General features: G+C 49.4%; 1 protein-coding gene across 1 annotated transcript in view; it reads left to right on the top strand.

Annotated features, from left to right (window-relative positions):
* TUBG1 (tubulin gamma 1) overlaps positions 1–18,574 on the top strand; it is a 202,102-nt gene that overhangs the window by 125,084 nt on the left and 58,444 nt on the right. The window contains exon 8 of the mRNA XM_069634423.1: positions 1,149–1,298. Within this exon, the coding sequence (XP_069490524.1) occupies positions 1,149–1,298 (150 nt within the window). The remainder of the gene's footprint in view (positions 1–1,148; positions 1,299–18,574) is intronic.

The raw sequence follows: 18,574 nt of genomic DNA, 5'->3' as shown, positions 1-18,574 counted from the left end.
GAGAAATTGAATGCATGTGAAATCTGAGAGGAAAATGACATATTGTTTGTCGCATCAGGCCCTCTGAAAGAAGAGACTTTGAAAGGCAAAGAGACTTTGAGACGGAAGGCCCTGAGACTGTGCTAAACATTGAGTGTGCCACCTTGTCCCATGATGAAAATGTGGGGAAGGGAGGCCAACGGCCTGAATATCCTGACCTATAATTTCTTGGACACTTCTTTCTTTTACATAACATTGTTTCCCACACTATTTGTAATTGGAGGTAAGGATTGGCAATAGTTTTTCTAAACATTTTTTAAGTATAGGCTCTTTTATTTTGACAAGACACCACTAGGACTGTTATTATTATTTGGTGGTCATAGCTTGCTCCTATCATTCGATTTAGGATTAGATGGGCATTTGTGAAACCCTTTTTGAAGTTCAATAAACACCCTTGAACTGCGGTTGCTTGTGTCTGTTTTACTGTTGATACCATGCCTTCCTTTCACACACAAGAGGAGTGGGACATTCATTTTAGTCCACCTCTTAAGATAAACAAAGCAAAGTAGACTGGTGGTGTGAATAAGCCTACTCCATTCTCGGCAGCAGGCCCCTGTAGCTGAGCAGACAACGGTCAAGCGTGGCACTGCTCTATAGCATGGGAACTCCAAATCCTACAAAAATGGTGCTTAGGCTCTGCAGCGGTGGTCATTGCGCTTGGCCTTGCTGTTTCAGAGGCCATCTGCTATGCACAACCTTCCTCACTGTCAGTAAGACATGCACTCTTTAGTGTGTGGGAAGGATGGTCGGATGTAAGGTATGTATGTTTCCTTTTTTGAGGTCATGGAGGCATATCAGTTTTCTCCTTTTCTGGGTCTGGGTGGAAGATGCACGAGAGGCAAGAAGGAGGGCAAGTATTGAAGTCATGGAGGTGGGGTATACTCAAAATACAATTGTAGATGTGTAACTTAAAACAGTAGTATATTCCACCTTGTATTTCCTTGTAACATATTAGAAAACTCGAGCTTCACTCTTATTGTTAATTCATGTCATTAGTTACTCCTCAGTGCCATTACCCCAGTCACTCAGAAACCCATCTGCACTTGTTTGCATTCTTACATACTTTAATCACTCCAGTTCTCTTATGTTTCATGTTCTTATCTTGTTAGGTCTCGACAATCATGTCTGCTAGCACTACGACGCTGAGGTATCCAGGCTACATGAACAATGATTTGATTGGCCTTATTGCCTCACTAATCCCTACTCCAAGACTTCATTTTCTCATGACTGGGTACACACCTCTGACCACAGATCAGTCGGTAAGTCACTTACTTTTATGACATGGTAGTGACCTTGCTACTAGCATGATATATATATTCCAGGTTTTGTTGGCAAATCTTTACATTGGTGCATTTCCATTGGTTTTGTTCATTTTTCAGGGAAAAAGCAAAGCAGCTGTAAAAATAAAATAAAAATAAAGTAATGGTATAGTAAATGAAGGGTAAGGCATATAGATCAATGTGGCAATGTTACTATAAAGCACAAAATATTTCCTTGAAATATTGGTTTCATATTACCAGTGGACCATCCATTCAGTATTGACTTAACTTACAAAAACCATTTGATTTGCCAATAAATTATTTATAGTAACTAATTACTCATTTAGTTTTTTTTTTTAAGAGCACGTGAGAAGTCTGGGTTATTATGCGTAACTTGTTTATTATTTTTCGTCATTGTTAACGACCCAACGTCTTCCAGCTGAGGGCATGTTGCACCGGAAAATCAAGGGCAAATTCAAACTGGTAATTTTACACAGGAATAAACCTGCAGTACACATGCAGGAAAGAAATAGATGCCTGGCCATTGTTGGAACGTTTTGCAGATATGCAGTATACACAGCACAATTAATGCCAGGTTTGCCCCTGTACGAGCACACATGATGGCTTTGCACGAACATGTCAGAATGAGTCCCTGCAAGAACACATCTACAGTGGATTTACCTTAACAATTCATTGCCACCAGTGTATCACACAATTATGACGAAGTATCCTTTCCTGTGTGTTTTTAAGTCTGGAAAATGCATTAAAAAACCCGAGAGAGCATTTTTAGGATCACATTGCTTATCATTGTGGTACCTGTAACTGTCTATTCATGATTGGCAAACAGTTTCATTCATACTCCTTGCATTAAAATTTTTTTTAAAAAGCTTTGTTTTGTCTGGTTAGTGTATTATGATGTTCGTACTTTCCAAGTCATATCTATTCCCAGTCCCCATACTGACCCCAGCACTTTCCTCCGACCTCCTCCATGTAGCCCTAAACCCCAATTAGCGACAAAGATCCTACATTGGTCACCAAATTAAACCATTGAGAGATATGTAGTGAGGAAAATGGTTGATCACTTTGTAAAGTCAGTTTCCCCCCAGAGACCCTTTAATGTAAAGTGGTGAACCAACAGATGGTTCCTTGCCAACTCTCATACACAGTTAACAATTATTAATAGACGGCAAGGAGCAGAAGAGCTTTGTAATGACACGATTTTGCTGTTTTTTGTTTTGTTGAAATCAAAAGTGTAGAAATTTGGCAACCCCAGGTTGTTTATGGGAACAGTGAAGCGTTCTCAGCTTGTTTTAGCCCCCATATGTCACTCAATACTGTGCCGATGGCAGTAATATTCCAGATAAATGGAAATCTTCTATTGTTAAGACTGGAGAATTGCAGTAACGTATTCGTACTTTCGCAGTTTTTAAATGGGTTGTACCGCGTCTCTAAAATACACTTGGGGTAGATCTCAACTGCCATGTATTGGCGGCAGCATGGCAACTCTTTTGACCGTGGCACAATTTTGTTGCTTTGCCTGTAGGGTGAGAATAGGACTATGCACATGAACTACTTGACTAATGTATTTAGTTTTCACCTTGATTTGTGCAATAGTTTGACACACTGTTTCTTCATCACTAGATCTTTCATCCATTCAGTATGTGAATAAAGTATCTGGCTTCATTGTATCCCCTAATACTGCAGGGTTCACTTACACACACCCACATCCCTACCCATGTACAAACGCACATTCACCCAATACTCGTGCACACACTTTAAAAAGAAAATGTAAAACGTAACTAATCTGCTGGATCCAAAGGGTGCAGATAACAATGGGCATCAATGCCGTTGCGTTAAAGGAAGTGTACAGAGACTTGTCATGCAGAATGGTGAAAAATTTACTGTGGCTAAAATAGTGGGTATTGGAACAAGAATGTTATCATAGCAGCTAAGTATGATAGGTTGCTGCCTTTAAACAATTCCAGTCTATTTATAGACAAAGTATGGAGGGAGCTTGGCCACCATATTGTTCAGCCCCGACACATGTGTTGGCTTTCTCTGGTGTTTGCTGGAGGTTGCCTGCTGAAAACCTTTGTTTTTTAGGTTGACCACAATGCAGTTTCTTGCCTGACTGTGGGTCAGTCATGTTTTATAAATGCATTAATTCTACTTTATAACCTTTGCTGTTGAAAAATGTATCGTAGTTGCTTTTAAAGCTTTGATCCTGTCAATTGTTGCAGTTCCTGGCTTCTCCATGTTTTAAGCACCAGGCTGTCTTCCAAACAAGGCTACTCTACTCTTGACTTTCCTTCCGTAGTCTCAAGTTTTGAAGGTGGTTCTTTTCGATTGAACTTGGTTTTGTCTCATCCGGAATCGTATCTTGCTGATGTGTAGAGAATTGCATTGTTGCCTCTGGTCTTTTATCATATTTTGCTTTCTCTGTAATGCTCCACTAATATGTCTACTTGTCCCTGTGTTCTAATTCCGTATTGGTTATTGAACAATACTTTTATTGTGCACTCTTTGACTAATTAACTGTTTTAGTTTGTGAAACGGTAGTGTGGTCTTTCTACCCTGGTATCAAGGAAATTGGGGTTCCTCTGTCTGAGGGAGAAACACTGAAGAATTGTTTTTGATTTGGTATGCCTGTCCATGGCTAGTGTTGGTTTGGTCTCCGGTGTTTGCTTTATAGATTTGTTTTTGTAACTGCCTTTTTTTAAAAGTTTACAGCAAATGCAACAAATGGCATGACTCTTATTTCTTCCCCTCTATGTCCCCCTTTCCCGATGCCCTCCCCTGCCCATGGTGCAGGTGTGTTTTCCAAACGCTTGTGCTTCGGTCTGTCCACCTTGTTTTATGTTTTTCCTTTCAGGTGGTGTTGTGGTCCCCCAGGACTCGCCTGGCGTTAATGGGCTTAAAGGTCAGAGCGAGGAATCTCTGGTCATATTCCAGCATGGGGGCCCAAATGTTCTGGAAGCAGTGGAGGATTCCGGCTTTTGCCGCTGTCACATTTTCAGCAATCAGGATGTCCCATAGTTTCCCCCGACATTGGATCATCGAGGGGCCCTCCGGGGCCTTCCAGAAGCAGGCGGTCCCTATTTTCCCCACCAGGAGGGATTGGGTTAGTAGTTTAGCTTTGTTTCCCGAGCGCGGGTATGTCCCTGGCATCGGGGTCCCTAGGAGAACAGGTCCGGGGTCAGGAGGGAATGGGGTCCGGGTGGTTTGTTCGTTGACCGCTAGGCATAGTTTCCAGAACTGTTGGGCCTTCGGGCATGCCCACCACATGTGGAAGAAAGAGCCCGGTCGGCCACATTCTCTCCAACAAAGGCGGTCAAGGGAATAGTTCATGTGATGAAGCCTGAGCGGAGAATAGTACCAGCGCAGTAGAATTTTATTTGCGCATTCTCTATTGGTGACACAGGTAGATGCTGCGTGAGTTTCACCATATGTCCACCCAGGCTTGGTCATCCAGTGGGCCTCCCAAGTCCGCCTCCCACTGAGCCATAGCCCGGGTCCTTGTGGTCAGGAAGTCCTCCGAAAATCATCTGTATAGAGTAGATATTCTGCCTCGGGATGGGAGGTCCTTGAGGGTTAGTTCAAGGGTTGTGAGGGGGTGCGCAGCTGCTTGGAGGGTCTGCAGGTGTGGGCACCAATGGCATAGCTGAAAATATGTGAACCTGTCCCTCTCTTGAAGTTGGAACCGCTCCTAACATTGCTCAAATGTGCAGGCAAGGGCGTCCTCATATAGTTGGTCCAAGGTTTCGAGGCCTCCCTCGATCCAGTTCTGGACGTTTCGCGGGTGCTTCCCAGTTGAGAAGGTTGGGTTGTGGAATATTGGAGATGGGGGGGGGGGGAAGCGGGGGCTCAGTCCCCTCTGGATCCCCTTACATTTTAACACCCAGTCCCAGGAGGCCAGTGTGTTTGGTTGCCAGCAGAAGGCCATCCTTGTGTTCTCTAAGGGTGGGTGGAATGTGCGTAAGGAATCTGAGGGGGAGCGGGAGCCGTGCCTGCTCAAGTTCCACCCATCTTGGGCGGTCGGATGCTATTTGCCAGGCGCAGATGTGAGCTAGTTGTGCTGCTGCCCTATAGGCCTGCAGGTCGGGGACCCCCAGACCCCCAAGTCTTGCGTCCCCTGTTAGTGTCTTCTGGGGGATTCTAGCTTTTTTGCCCTTCCAGATGAACCGGAGCATCTTCTTCTGCAGCTCATTTAGGTTGGATGTTGGGATTGCCACCAGGAGGGATGAACAGGCGTAGAGGAATCTTGGTAAGAGGTTCATTTTGCAAGCGAGTTATACGACCCATCAGGGAGATTTCCTGGGATGCCCAGCGTTTCAGGTCATCCTCGAATTCTTTGAAAAGCCTGTGGACGTTGGCTTGAAACGTATCCCTCGGGATTGCCGGTATCTGGTAGGGGATGGACTTTCTCTTCCATGTTATCGGGCACATTGGGATCAGGGCCTCCCGCTCCTCCGGGAGAGACCTATGCTCAGGGCCACCGATTTGGAAAGGTTAATGTGAAGCCAGTGACCTCGCCATAGCTAGCTATTTCAGCTAGGGCATGTTGTAGTGAGGTGCGAGGTTCCGAGATCGTGAGCAGCACACCATCTGCATATAGGGCGATTTTGTGCTGTGACCGATTGGAGTGAGGGCCCCTCATATAGATGTTCTATATGATCCTTTGGGCGAATGGCTCCATGATGAGCGCGAACAGCAATGGGGATAGGGGGCAGCCTTGTCTGGTCCTGCAGGTCAGGGAGATCGGAGCAGACAATGAACCATTAATTCTAAGGAGAGTATTTGGTGCTTTGTAGTTAGCCAGGACCATTGTCTGGAATGTCCGGCCAAATCCAAAGGCCTCCAACGTAAGCTGCATGCAGGACCAGTCCACCTTGTCAAGGGCTTTGGTGGCGTCAAGAGCCATCAGCACCAGCCCTTGGGAGTTGCGCGTGGCAAGGTCAACTAGGTTCAAGGTTCTGCGCACGTTCTCGCCTGCAGATCTATTCAAGATAAAGCCTGTTTGGTCTGTGTGGATTAGTTCAGGTAGCATGCGGGCCAGACGGTTAGCCAGGATCTTGGAATATAGATTGGCGTCGATATTTAAGAGGACTATCGGCCTATAAGAGGCCAGGTCTCTCGGGTCATTCGCTGGTTTAGGAAGGAGGGTTGTGGTGGATTCTTGCATTGTAGGGGTCACCGTCCCTGTTGCCCTGAAGGAATTGAAGAGTGCTACCAAGGGGGAAATCGGTTGGGCTTTAAAGATTTTGTAAAATCTTGTGGAGAAGGCATCGGGGCCTGGGGATTGAGGGACTTAATAGCTTCTTCAACCTCCTCACCTGTAATCGGGGACTCCAGGCTTTCTCTAGGCGAGTCGTGCAGTTGGGGGAGGGCCGCCTTCTGTAGGTACTCCCTTTGTTCGCTCCGGTTCCGGGAGGGTGCCGCCATTACCTGGGACATGTTCCACCGCCATGTGTAGTTTTTTGGGTTCTGTGTATTGTATTATCCCCTGTGAGTCTCGGAGGCCAACGAGGGTACTATTACGTTTTACCTTGGCTAGTTTGGCTACCAGCAGCTTGTTAGCCTTGTTGTTCTTGGCGTAGTAAAATTGTTTGGCTTTGGCCATAAGGTGGGCTGTATGCTCGGCGTAGTGAGCCTCTAATTTTTTCCTGGCGATGCGGATGGCTCGCTGTGTCCTGGGGGACCAGCCTTTCTCCTTATGAGTCTCTTCCGCCGTTTTAAGTTCCTCCTCCAAAGCTAGGTGGGCCTGGCGTTTGTTGCGATGGAATGCCACCCCTTGTGCGATTAGTTCACCCCCTGATCACCACCTTTAGGGCGTCCCAGGTGTTTGCAGGGGAGGTGTCTTCCACCGGGTCCTCAAAGTTTGATCGCTTTTGCGATCGTGTCCCTGAGCGGCATTTCGTTAAGCATTGGGTCATATAGTGACCATCTGGGGGGGGGGGAGGGGATTGGGCTTTGGAATGTGCGCTCGGATTTCCATGGTTACTGGGGTGTGGTTTGACAGAGTCCTGGGGCCGATGGATACTGTCATGATCTCTGCTTCCAAAAGGTCAGGGTTTTCCCAACTCCCTTGGAAGCAGATCCATAACCCAGGTTCCGAGTGCCAACCAGGCCCAATTGGGACCTTTTGGACCCAGTCCTGGCGCCAGTGGCACCAGGCTCATAAATATGCCCAGTCCCAGCGCTGGAAGCGCCGGGCTCATAATGCTTGGGTGGACTTACCTGCAGCAGACCATGCTGCTTACTTGCCTGCCAGTTGAGCCTCTGATCCTCTTCTGTTTGGAACTACTTTTCCTGTTGGGTGGGGCAGGAGCCACTCCCTAGATTCAGAACACTGGAACTCTTCTGGAAAGCAGGAACTCTTTTCTCACCTAGGCGTGGCTGTGGAAGGAGACACCAAAGCACTACAGGAGGCTATTTAAACCACACCCGATGGATGAATCTTGCTTTGCGTTATTCTGCATTCCTCTGCAGCAGAAAGCTCATCGTGTCTTCTGCATCTGATCCTGGGCCTAAGGAAAAAGGCTTACCATCCTGAATCCAGTCTTCAGCAACACCTATAAAGACAAGAAAGAACAGGTTAGCATTACGGTCTTCAGTGACAGCTCTTCACTTACCTGGTCCATCGGCTGTCACCAACGCCTCGCGCTGCATTCCGGCATCTGAAAGACAAAGGCTTACCTACGCTTCGTGCGCTCCGGAGGTCTTCACACTGCATTCCGGCATCTGAAAGACAAAAGCTTACCAACTCTTCGCACGCTCCGGAGGCCTTCGGCGCTGCATCCCGCATCTGAAAGACAAAACAAGGTGCGTTTAAAGACATTGGGGAACTTTAATACTCACGTGCCATTACTCCTTTCCACATCTAACCCAGTGGGTATTCCGGCACCCTGCAGCCGCTCCGAACTTGTACCTGCAAAATAAAAAGACAGTTAGAGCGCATTGTGAAGCAGGCAACAAGCGCTTACTTACGTGCTTCCAGGCGCTTCTATTCATCACACGGGCTCCATCTTCAACTCACTTCAGCCCGTCATCCGCCATCGCCGGAACCCTGCAAAACAAGAGACATCATTACTAAAGACTTTAAAGACATTAGAATTACTCGAAACTTACCGTTCGTGCAGCAGTCCTCTGAAGTCAAGAGGCCTGCTCCCCTTATCCAGTGAAGAAACTGGTTACAGCACCCTGCCCCGAGGCAGATGGAGAGCACGGCGTTCACTTACCTAAGGTGAGAGCGTTAACCTTTGGGGTTCTACAGGAGAAGAGAAAGGGAAGAAGAGAGAGACATTCAATAACCCAGTTCCTTAATCCCATATTTTCTATCTGCAGACATCTTGCCCTTCGAGTCAGACATACAGTGCACAGAGGTCCAGCCCAAAGAGCCAGCCGTGTGTTACACATCACCTTTGAAGATACGGTATACGCCCAGTCAAGACCGGCGCCTCTACGGGAATCAGGTGAGCGTTACAGATACCTCTTCGGTGAGCAGATGTCAGAAGGTCTATCCTTGAGAAGGTCCGATGGGCATAGGAGTAGAAGGAGTAATCTTTTTCAGACGGATGGAGGATCCGCCATGAGTCTACCACTTGAGTGTTCTAAACAAGCGTAGGAGTCTGAGTGCTTGAATGAAGTCTCCAGGAGTAGGGGGGTGTGATGTGTCCCTCGTGGGGTCCGGCACTCCGTTAAAGTCTCCCCCGATTTATAGTTTGGTCTTCTATAAAGTGAGATAGGGTGCCACCCACCCCGTCATAGAAAGCTGATTGCCCGGTGTTGGGGGCGTATATTGAGACAAGAGTAAATATCTCCCAGCAATTGATACTTGACAGCCATGAATCGGCCTTCTGGGCATGATTTGGTATCCAGAATTTGAGGGTTCAGGCCCTTTCTGAAAAGAATTGCCGTGCTGCTTTTCTTGGAGCTCCCTGAGGCAAAGAATTAGAGTGGGAACCACCTAGAGCGGAGCCGTCCCCCATCTTCCGGTAGCAAATGGGTCTCCTGTATCAGAACTACTGCTGCATCCTCGTCCTGGAGTTTTTTCAGGATCGATTTCCGCTTAGCGGGAGAGTTCAGTCCATTAACATTCAGCGTAAGAAACTTTAAGGTTTGATGTCCCTGCGCTTGATCCGCCCCTGCTGTTCTGTTGGGGGGGGGGGTAGGGTCGGTGAGGTGTTGATTAGCCAGCATCCCAGAGGAATGTTAGCCCTAAGTCACCTTGCTCTTGGGGTTTTAGCACGTGCCCCCAATGCGGGAGCATAACTTTAACTGGTGGAGGGGCCAATTTTGTAAATGTGGCCATCCCCCTGGCCAACAGGGCCAATTGTGGAAACACAAGAGTAATGGAGTTCCAAGGACTCAGAAGGTGGAATGTACCTTGGAACTGGGCATGGGCCGTGGGTGGGGCCTGCTGCGTCGAATGTGATCTGTAGCTGTGTCAAGGACGGTGAGGCATCTCTGAAACGATGTTTGGAGGACCGCCCCGGTGGGGGCAACCCTCCAGCAGAGACTCTATTTGCGCTCCATTTTCTCCTGCTATTTCGCGGGACTTTGGACCATGAGGAATGTCTTGGCTTTCGAAGATCCTCCGATTCATGGCCCACAGGGTCCTCCGATCCTGGTAAAGTGTCCTCCGCAGGTGCGGAGGGTCGCATGATCTTGCTGGCGTCTTCAAGGTGGCTGATTCTGCGTAGCCTGCCGTTGTATGAAAATTGTAGTGGTTGGGAACAGCCATCTTCACCGAATCTGTTGCTCCGGCAGGAAGAGCGCCAGGGGCCATAGGGCCCTCCTCTTCAGGAGGGTGAGTAGGGAGAGGTCTTGGTATATTTGAAGAGGTGACCCCTGAAAGGAAAGTTTGCCTCGGGTGCGGCTGATAGCTGAGATTGCCTCCTTTGTGGTAAAGAAGTGTACCCTTGTTATCGCATCTGGGGGGAGATCCGAGTCCACCCCTCGTCGTGGGTGGAGTCCAAAATGAGTTGTGGTTTATCTAGGTGCGGAAGCAGAGCTTGGAAGAAGTTTCCCACATACTCAACCAGGTCTTTGTCTGGCACAGAGGATGGAACCCAGCGGATTCGGAGGTTGTTTTGCCGGGCCCTGTTTTCCAAATTCTCTTGCTTGAACTCAAGGATTTCATACTTGTCCTGTAGGGATCTTATAGCGTTTTGGATTTCCCCCCAGCGCGACTGCCTGGTCTTGAGAGCGGTCATCGATCTCCCCCAGCCTTTGTTCCATCTCGTTCACCCTTTGAGCTGTATGTTCTGGGTTGGTGGTAAGCTCCGTCATGCAGGATCTGATTTTGGATTTAATGTCGGCCATGAAGGTCAGTATGTCCCCTTTGGTAGTTAGGGAACCCCGGTCTTCTTGGGCCTTTGGTGGGGTGCCTTTCAGGGGGGTCGAGCTTCTTCCCTTTGTCCGTCGTCGAGAACATGGATACGATGTCGGAGTTCTTGCCCGTCTTCGATTGCTTATTACAGATCTTGTTCCTGAGGTGGACTCGAGGACCCTCCGAAGCGTGGGTGGAGGATGTTGAAGCAGGAAGCGTGGATCTGCCGCTGGTAGTTGGCAGTCTCACAGGTTCCGTGGGTTGCAGTCCCCTGCCTTGGAATGTGGACCCTTGCTGTTATGCTGTGACGATGAGAGGGGTAGCAAAGTGGGCCGGGGCGCCCCAGGAAGTATGGGCCACAGAGTGAGAAGAGCAGGGGGGCTACTAATGACCCTCGATGTTCAGCTTGGGTGACCGGGAAGGGTCGTCCGAGGCTTGATCTGGGCAGGAGGATATGGACTCCTTGATCTTGTTAGCTTCGCTTTGTGCGTGGAGGATGTTGCTGCCTTCCGCAGCTAATCTTCGCTGGGGCGAGCGAGTCTGTGTGTTGAGGGCCCCACCGTTATATAGAGGCAGTGGGGGGAGGCTGGGTGTGCCGGGGTACCCCTGGAAGGGAAGAGCTGCCAAAAGGGGGGGGCAGAGCCGCATCTGAAATTCCCTAGCTCCCAGTGGGGGTGTCCAGGCAGGGCCAGCCAAGTCCGGTGCTTGATGGGCAGGGTGAATACCAGACTCTTTGCTAGCAGCGGAGGGTCCCTTGGGCCAGTTGCAACCCACCCTATCCTGAAGCAGAGGGGTTCCGGGGTGGCGTTAGGGGGGGCCCCCACTTGCCACATTGTGGGGCCCCTCCTGGGAGATGGCCGATTCGGGAGGTCCTGTCCTCCAAGCGTGTAGCCTGCTGTAAGGGCACAGTGTCTGTATTAGTCGTCTGCAGGCACCTGATGATGAGCGTCCAGGCATCCGGGGGACCGCCAAGGGCGAAGGAATTCTCCCTCACGAGCACCGTCACATTCCACGGGGCCCGCACCAGCACACGCACCCAGAGCCTGCTCGGAGTGGGGCCGCCGGCAGGCACAGGAACGATTGCGGGTGCCGTGTCTGGACTGGAGGGCATCGAGAAGGCGTGGTGCTGTTGGGCCCGCGCGTGGGGGCTCCCAGATCTGGTCTGTCATTATGTGGTCCGGCCTGCCCCCAATGCCACTCAGACACTCGCTGAAGCCTGCGTCCCTCACACGCCAGGCTCTGGAGCTCCGCCCGCCATTTTGGATGAAGGCAGCGGAGGGGCTGCTGTTTTCGGAGCTCCAGGGGCCGGCTTCCTGGTCTCGTTCAGCTCTGGGGTGGATGCCGCAGTGAGCAGCGGGTGTTCAGACACCCCCAGGTGGAATTTGGGGGTTTATTTCACCGTCAAAACATTAGATATTAACGCTGCAGCGAGCCCGTCACGGCGGGCTCTTAAAGGAGCATCCGAGTCGTCAGAGCTCCAGGCCACGCACCGTAACAGCCTTTCTTCAATGTGTATGGTCTCTAATCAAATTTGATGTTCCTCTGAAGACCTAGCTGTTTGCTGCACTTTAATTTCTCTGTAATTGGTCTCATTGAGGAATCTGTTCATCTATACCCCTTTCTTTGGCAGTTCAAAGGCCATGTTTGCTGCCTGTAGGCCCACGGCTCCTAAGAGCTTGAATTATGTTCTTAGTATTAAAATCCTGTGGATCACTCTCACTGGGATTTCTCCCATCACTTCCTTTATCGGGTGCTAACGTTGAAAGAATGTAACATTCCTGTCTACTTTGACTATATTTAGTGCTGCTGACCTCTGTTTTTTAAACAAAAGTTTAATACTAAAAAACAACTTTCTCCCCAAATCTTCTTTTGCCATCACAACCTAAAGAGTCCGGGCAGAAAGCTGTTTTCCCCTCAGTGCCTGGTGCCACTTTACCTCTTAACGGTTGGGTATCTCCTATTTTATTCGTGAAACCAAAGCTTGACTTTAATGCCGTAAATCAAACCTCACATCTCTGCATGCAAGAAATGAGAAACATAACTGTTAACATGGCTCTGCAAAATAAACGCACAGTAAAAATAGGTGTACGGTAAGGGCCACAGAGGTTAGCTACTTCATCATGACTAAACGGTGGTCAATTAAACGATTCTGCCACTAGTTTGTCAGTAAATCCTACAGCAGCAAAATGCGAATGGTGCGGACATGCGAAGCATTTATTTACCACCAGAAGCCTAGAAGTTTCCAATCCAACCTTTTTAAGATGTTGCAGGGGCGTTGTCTAGGGCCTATGAGCAGAATTGAAGAAACCAGCGAGATGAACATTCTCATTCTTCAATTACTGTAGCATACAGTAGCCCAGATACAAGATTACAGCCCATGGTTTTAAGGACATAATTTTTACTGGAATATTAAAGGAAAACAAAATAGTATGAGAAAGAGGCCCATGCTTCAAAGGAAGTTCCCTTTTATTGCATTTCGGCCGAGAGGATTTCTTAACCGTGTGTTCAACACAAATGACTCCAGTAATCAAAGGCAGCAGCGCTTATATACAGAAAAAAGAGGGCTGGTTAGTAATTCATTACATAGGAGTGCACATAGACAGAACCTACTTTACAATGGTTTATGATCAGTAAGGACAAACCGAACAATGGTAGGTGCGTGCACTTTTCCTTTTACATGTCCTTGTCAGGAAGCACTTCCCTTGAATTAGCAACTAAACCAAACCCAAGTGAGCACCCGAAACATAGACCTTATGTCACCCCCCCAACCCACAAACATTAACCTGATTCTCTACACCAAATGGATGTACTCATTGGAACAGATACTAGACAAAAATCAAAATCGCACACATTTAACCAAGATGGCCGAAAGGGACAAAATGGCCGCTATGATACATTGACGCAAAAATAAACAGTCGCCTTATTTCAGATTTATCCCTTCATTCGCCGTTTTGGTGATACCCATTGCCACACCCTTAATGGCTATGCACCATCTCAGCAAAAGGACACAAAGGTAAAGGCGAAAGTGGGGGCAGAACAGGAGCCAATGGTATAGACTCGGGTACTCTGGTAAAAAAGCATTGAAACTGCACAGGAGCAGCATTTCTTAATACACATCATTAAAACCTTCACAAAAATATATAAAAGCAAAAAACCAATGATGAATGGCAAAAGTAGCTTAAGTAGTGAGACTGCCCATTCAGGCAGGTTTAAGAGACCATCCAGCAAAGCAGTCTCCAGCGATACCTTCTTCTGCAGATATGCGTTTCTGTAGATTATGAAGAATTGTAATAGTCTGAGTAAGTGAGCCATTCATCAGTATCATTTTGAGGGTTGAAAGTGCAACAGGTGCTGCCAATGTTTTGACAAACACCTCCTGATGATGCAGTAAGCAAATCCAACGCATACCGTTTCTGAAGAACTATAAGACAAATAGCCCTGAGCTCTTTCTAATGACATTAAGACCATCTTCAATAGCATTCATGAAATGCATCATTGCGTAACATGTCTTTTGAAGCCATTTAGGATATGCTACGATTTAAACAGTTGGAGGTAAAATGGCCGTAAAGAATGATCATTTTGCTAATGATACAATGAACATCAGGAATCTCATTGTCAGAAGCAAAGTAGTTACTACTTTTATGCCGATGCAGCAGCGTAACAGCACCACTTCTTTCAAAGAAGACCGTATAAAGAATTTAACTTGGCACAATGACAACTGGAGCATCTAAAGCTACCAAAGAACACAAGCCTGACCAGGTGGGCAGCAGCTGGTCTTTTGCCAACCCCCACACAAACAGAAAACATCCATGATGGTTGCGTTGCCTAGCCGTAAATCTGCAAATTCCAAGATAGTTGCACATCCCAAATTTGTATTTATTGCCAATGTTCCATTACCCCTGTAACACAGCCGGGGTATATGAAGCTTCAAAGAAAGTATGGGTGGTGTAGTGGGAGCTATCCAAGTAAGTGAAGTGTATTTAGTCCAAACAGTAGCACAGGTTTTAAAGACAGTAGTATCTACATCATTTACCCACATGCTCATTCCTCTGCAAAAAATGTTATCTTTACCCAAGCTCCTGGAACCCACCATAAGCTCGCATCGGAGAACAAGAAAGGCCAAAATTGAAAGTCAGGAAGTGCGCAATTATAACTTCGAGGGGATTGGGTCCTCTATGACATGTAATCACCACAGCTGTGCTGCTTCGGAAACTTTTTTCTGCGTCCTGCGTCGATGACGTCGATGCGCCGTCGTCGAGGACCTCCTCCGACGTCATCCGATGTGATAAGTAGGACGCACGACGCCCGTAGCCTCAGTTCCGTTTTTTTCCACGAACGTGTTACTTCGTGATTCTCGGTTCACGCCTCGACTTCTGTTCTTCTCGGTTCTTTGAACCTGTTCGTTTTGTGAAAATCCTTAGTGTGAAGATGTCTTCTACTTCGTCTTCGATCCCGCGTCCGGGTTTCAAGAAGTGCGGGGAGTGTGGGTCCAAGATGTCGGTGACGGACTCGCACGACGCCTGCCTCTGGTGCCTCGGGGAGGCCCGCGACACGGATGACTGTATCGAATGCCAGTCGCTCACGTCCAAAGCCTTACGCGAACGTAAGAAGTTGTTGTCGGTAGGTCGGGTGTCCAAGCCCAGGAAGTCTAAGTCTGCGGGGCTTTCGACGGATGATTCGAGGGGTGACTCTCCGCGTCATCGTCGGAAGTCTCGTGGGTCTCCTTCTAGGAGTCGGTCTCGCCACTCCTCAGCCTCTTCGAGGCATTCTCGGAAGCGCCGACACCGGTCGTCTTCCAGGTCCTCTTCGGAGGACTCTGCCCGGCACGCCGCTTACCCTACCAGCCGTGCGACGCCAGAGGAATGGGCTTCCTTCGGGAAGAAAATGCTGGCGATTCTTGAGTTGCAGGGTAATAAGCCGTCCGCGCCCCGAGTGGGGTCGGTCGTGAGAGGTCGAGAGACACCGCTCGCAAGAGTGGTCTGCACGAGTCACGGGAGAGGTCCCGTTCGGACAAGGAGACTCGTTCTCGACGTACCCGTTCCAGGGCCCGTCCTCGACGCGTTCGAGACCGTGTGCACCTGTGAGGTCTTCGAGGAAGACATCGACGTCTGAGGCGTCGACCGGCTTTCTCGAGGCTCCGGCTCCGGGGAAGTCGTCGAAGCCGTCGACGCTCAGGTCGTCGAGGGACACGCTCGGGGCTCCGGCCTCGAGGGCTGTGTCGACTCCGCCGATGCTGGAGGCGCTGCATCTGACGTCGACGCCGATTTCGTCGACGCCGATCCTCTCGGCGCCGATGCCGGTTCTCTCGACGCCGATTCGCTCGACGCCTTTCGTGTCGGAGGTACCCCGTGGCACGGGAGAACCCCCTAGGAAGGCTCTGGTTAAGAGCAAGCACTCTCGGGTGCCTTCTTTTCGCCACCTGGACTATATTTCAGAGGCGGATGAGGATTCTGATGGCCTGGTTCCTAGTCGGGTTCCAGATGAAATTGTCTCGGGCCATAGTCAGTTTGACGATTTGAGACAGTCACTGCATGATGCCAGTGGACTGGACACCTCTCCGGAGGTGGAGTTTTGTAGGCCTGAGCCTGGCTCTCATGCCGATTCCTCGTACCAGCGCCTTGTGGCTAGGGTTTCTGAGTACTTGGGATGGTCTGCTCCCCCAGGGGAGTCTGTGCAGGATGATCTGACGGACATCCTTGATGTTGGTCCCCCAACTGATCCGGTACTGCCGTTCCATATGGCTTTACAGAGAAGGGTGGCGGCGGCTTGGACTGCTCCGGAGAGTCTCCCGGCGGTAAGCAGATCCTTGTCGCGAAAATACCGTCCAGCCAGTAGCGACCCCTGCTACTTGACCAGGCACCCCACTCCGGAAAGTTTGGTGGTGCAGGCGGCCACGGCCCCGGCAAAGCAGGCGTCGTACCCTACCATCCCTCCTGATAGGGACGACAAACGTTTTGATGGCTGGGCGAAGAAAGTGTTTTCTTCTGGTGGTATGGCGCTTCAGGCGGCCAACTCCATTTGTGCCTTGTCTCGTTTCACACACACTCTGTGGAACTGTGTTGCGTTAGCGGCTGAACATACTCCCGAAGGGGACGAACGGGATGGTTTCCTTGCTATGGTCCAGGATGGTAAGGATGCCATGTGTGAGTCCGTTCAGTCGAGTTTGGACTTAGCTGAATGCGTCAGTAGGTCCATGGCGGCGAGCACCGTGATACTCAGGTTTGCGTGGTTGCGGAAGTCGGGGTTTGCTCCTGATGTGCAGTCTCGGCTCCTCAACATGCCCTTTGACGGTGATCACCTTTTTGGCAGCAAGGCTGATGAGAGCCTTGAGGTTGCAGACCTCGAAAGCTGCAGCGAAGTCGTTGGGCGCTGCAGTTCGCCAACCTCCGCCTTTTCGTCCTAGGGGACAGCAGTGAAGGGGTGGTTCCTTTCGCTATTACTCCTTCAGTAAGGCGAGAGGAGCTGGCAGTCAAAGAGGCCAACCCAGAGGTGGACGACAGGGTACCCGTGGTGCCAAGGCCGCTCGGGCAGTTGCCTCTTTGCCCTCAGGTAAGGCCGCGGCCGCTCCCACTCAGTCATGAGGCTCATTGCTCCGGCGTGGGCTCGGAGGACGTGGTACCGGGACCTTCTCGACTTGTCCATCTGCCCTCTGCGTCGTCTTCCCTACCGAGACGATCTGCTCTCACGGGAGGGGGGTCAGGTTCTCCATCCCGAGGTCAGATCCCTCAACCTTCACGCTTGGCTTCTGAAAGGTTGAGGTATAAGGATTGGGACCTCCCTGAAGACGTGATGGAGGTGTTGCTTTCGGCCCGAAGGCCAGCAACAAAGTCTCTGTACCATTGCCGTTGGCGTAAGTTCTGCGACTGGTGCCGAGTTCAGAATGTGGATCCTTTTGCATGTGACATCCCCATGGTTCTGTCCTTTTTACTTTCTTTGGCCCACAGGGGCTTGCAAGTGGGTACCATTAAAGGTTACCTGGCGGCGCTGTCCATCTTTAAGCGCTCGTCTGAAGAGTGTTCTTACTTTAAAATCCCTTTAATTTCACAGTTTCTGAAAGGGCTCACTAATGTGTTCCCTCCGTCACCTTTCCTGGTGCCCGGTTGGGATTTAAACCTTGTTCTTAAGTTTCTTATGGGTGCTCCGTTTGAGCCTTTACATTCTTGCCCTTTGAGGCTGTTAACTCTGAAAACTGTGTTTTTAGTTGCGGTTACTTCCGCTCGCAGAGTGAGTGAGTTACAGGCACTTTCAGTTAAGCCACCCTTCACTGTATTTCACAAGGACAGGGTTGTCCTTAGAGTTCGTCCTTCTTTTCTTCCGAAGGTAGTGACGGAATTTCAATTGGCCCAGAAGGTTGTTCTTCCGGCATTCTATCCTCCTCCGCATCCTGGTAAGGATGAGGAGAGGCTCCATAGGCTTGATCCTAGGAGAGCTTTAAGCTTTTATGTTTCACGCATGTCCCGGGTCAGAGTGGACGATCAACTCTTTATTGGTTACGCTGGAAAGCGTTTAGGGCAAGCTGTGACGAAACAGACTTTGTCTCGCTGGATTATTTTGGCCATCTCGGAGTGGTACCGCTTGGCGGGTAAGGACCCACCGGCTGGCTTGCGGGCCCATTCTACCAGGGGTATGGCTGCATCTACTGCCCTGCAGAGGGGTGTTCCTATTCGCAACATCTGTGATGCAGCCACCTGGGCTTCAGTACATACATGTGTACGTCACTATTCCCTCAATTCCATCCGAGCACAGGATCTGGCCTTTGGCAAGGCGGTCCTTTGCTCTGCTATTTGATTGGCTATTCTAAATTTTGATTCTAAATTCTTTCCCTCCTCCTTGCTCTGGTACTGCTTTGGGAGTCTGTCATAGATATGGAATACGTCGGAGGACCCAATCCCCTCGAAGAACAAGTTACTTTCTTACCTGGTAACGTTCTTTCGATGGGATGGTC

The sequence above is a fragment of the Ambystoma mexicanum genome, chromosome 13 (assembly GCF_040938575.1).
Source record: "Ambystoma mexicanum isolate Mex_15411 chromosome 13, UKY_AmexF1_1, whole genome shotgun sequence".
Classification (NCBI taxonomy): domain Eukaryota; kingdom Metazoa; phylum Chordata; class Amphibia; order Caudata; family Ambystomatidae; genus Ambystoma; species Ambystoma mexicanum.
The sequence above is the reverse complement of the archived record's forward strand: the minus strand, read 5'-3'. Positions and strand labels throughout refer to the sequence as shown.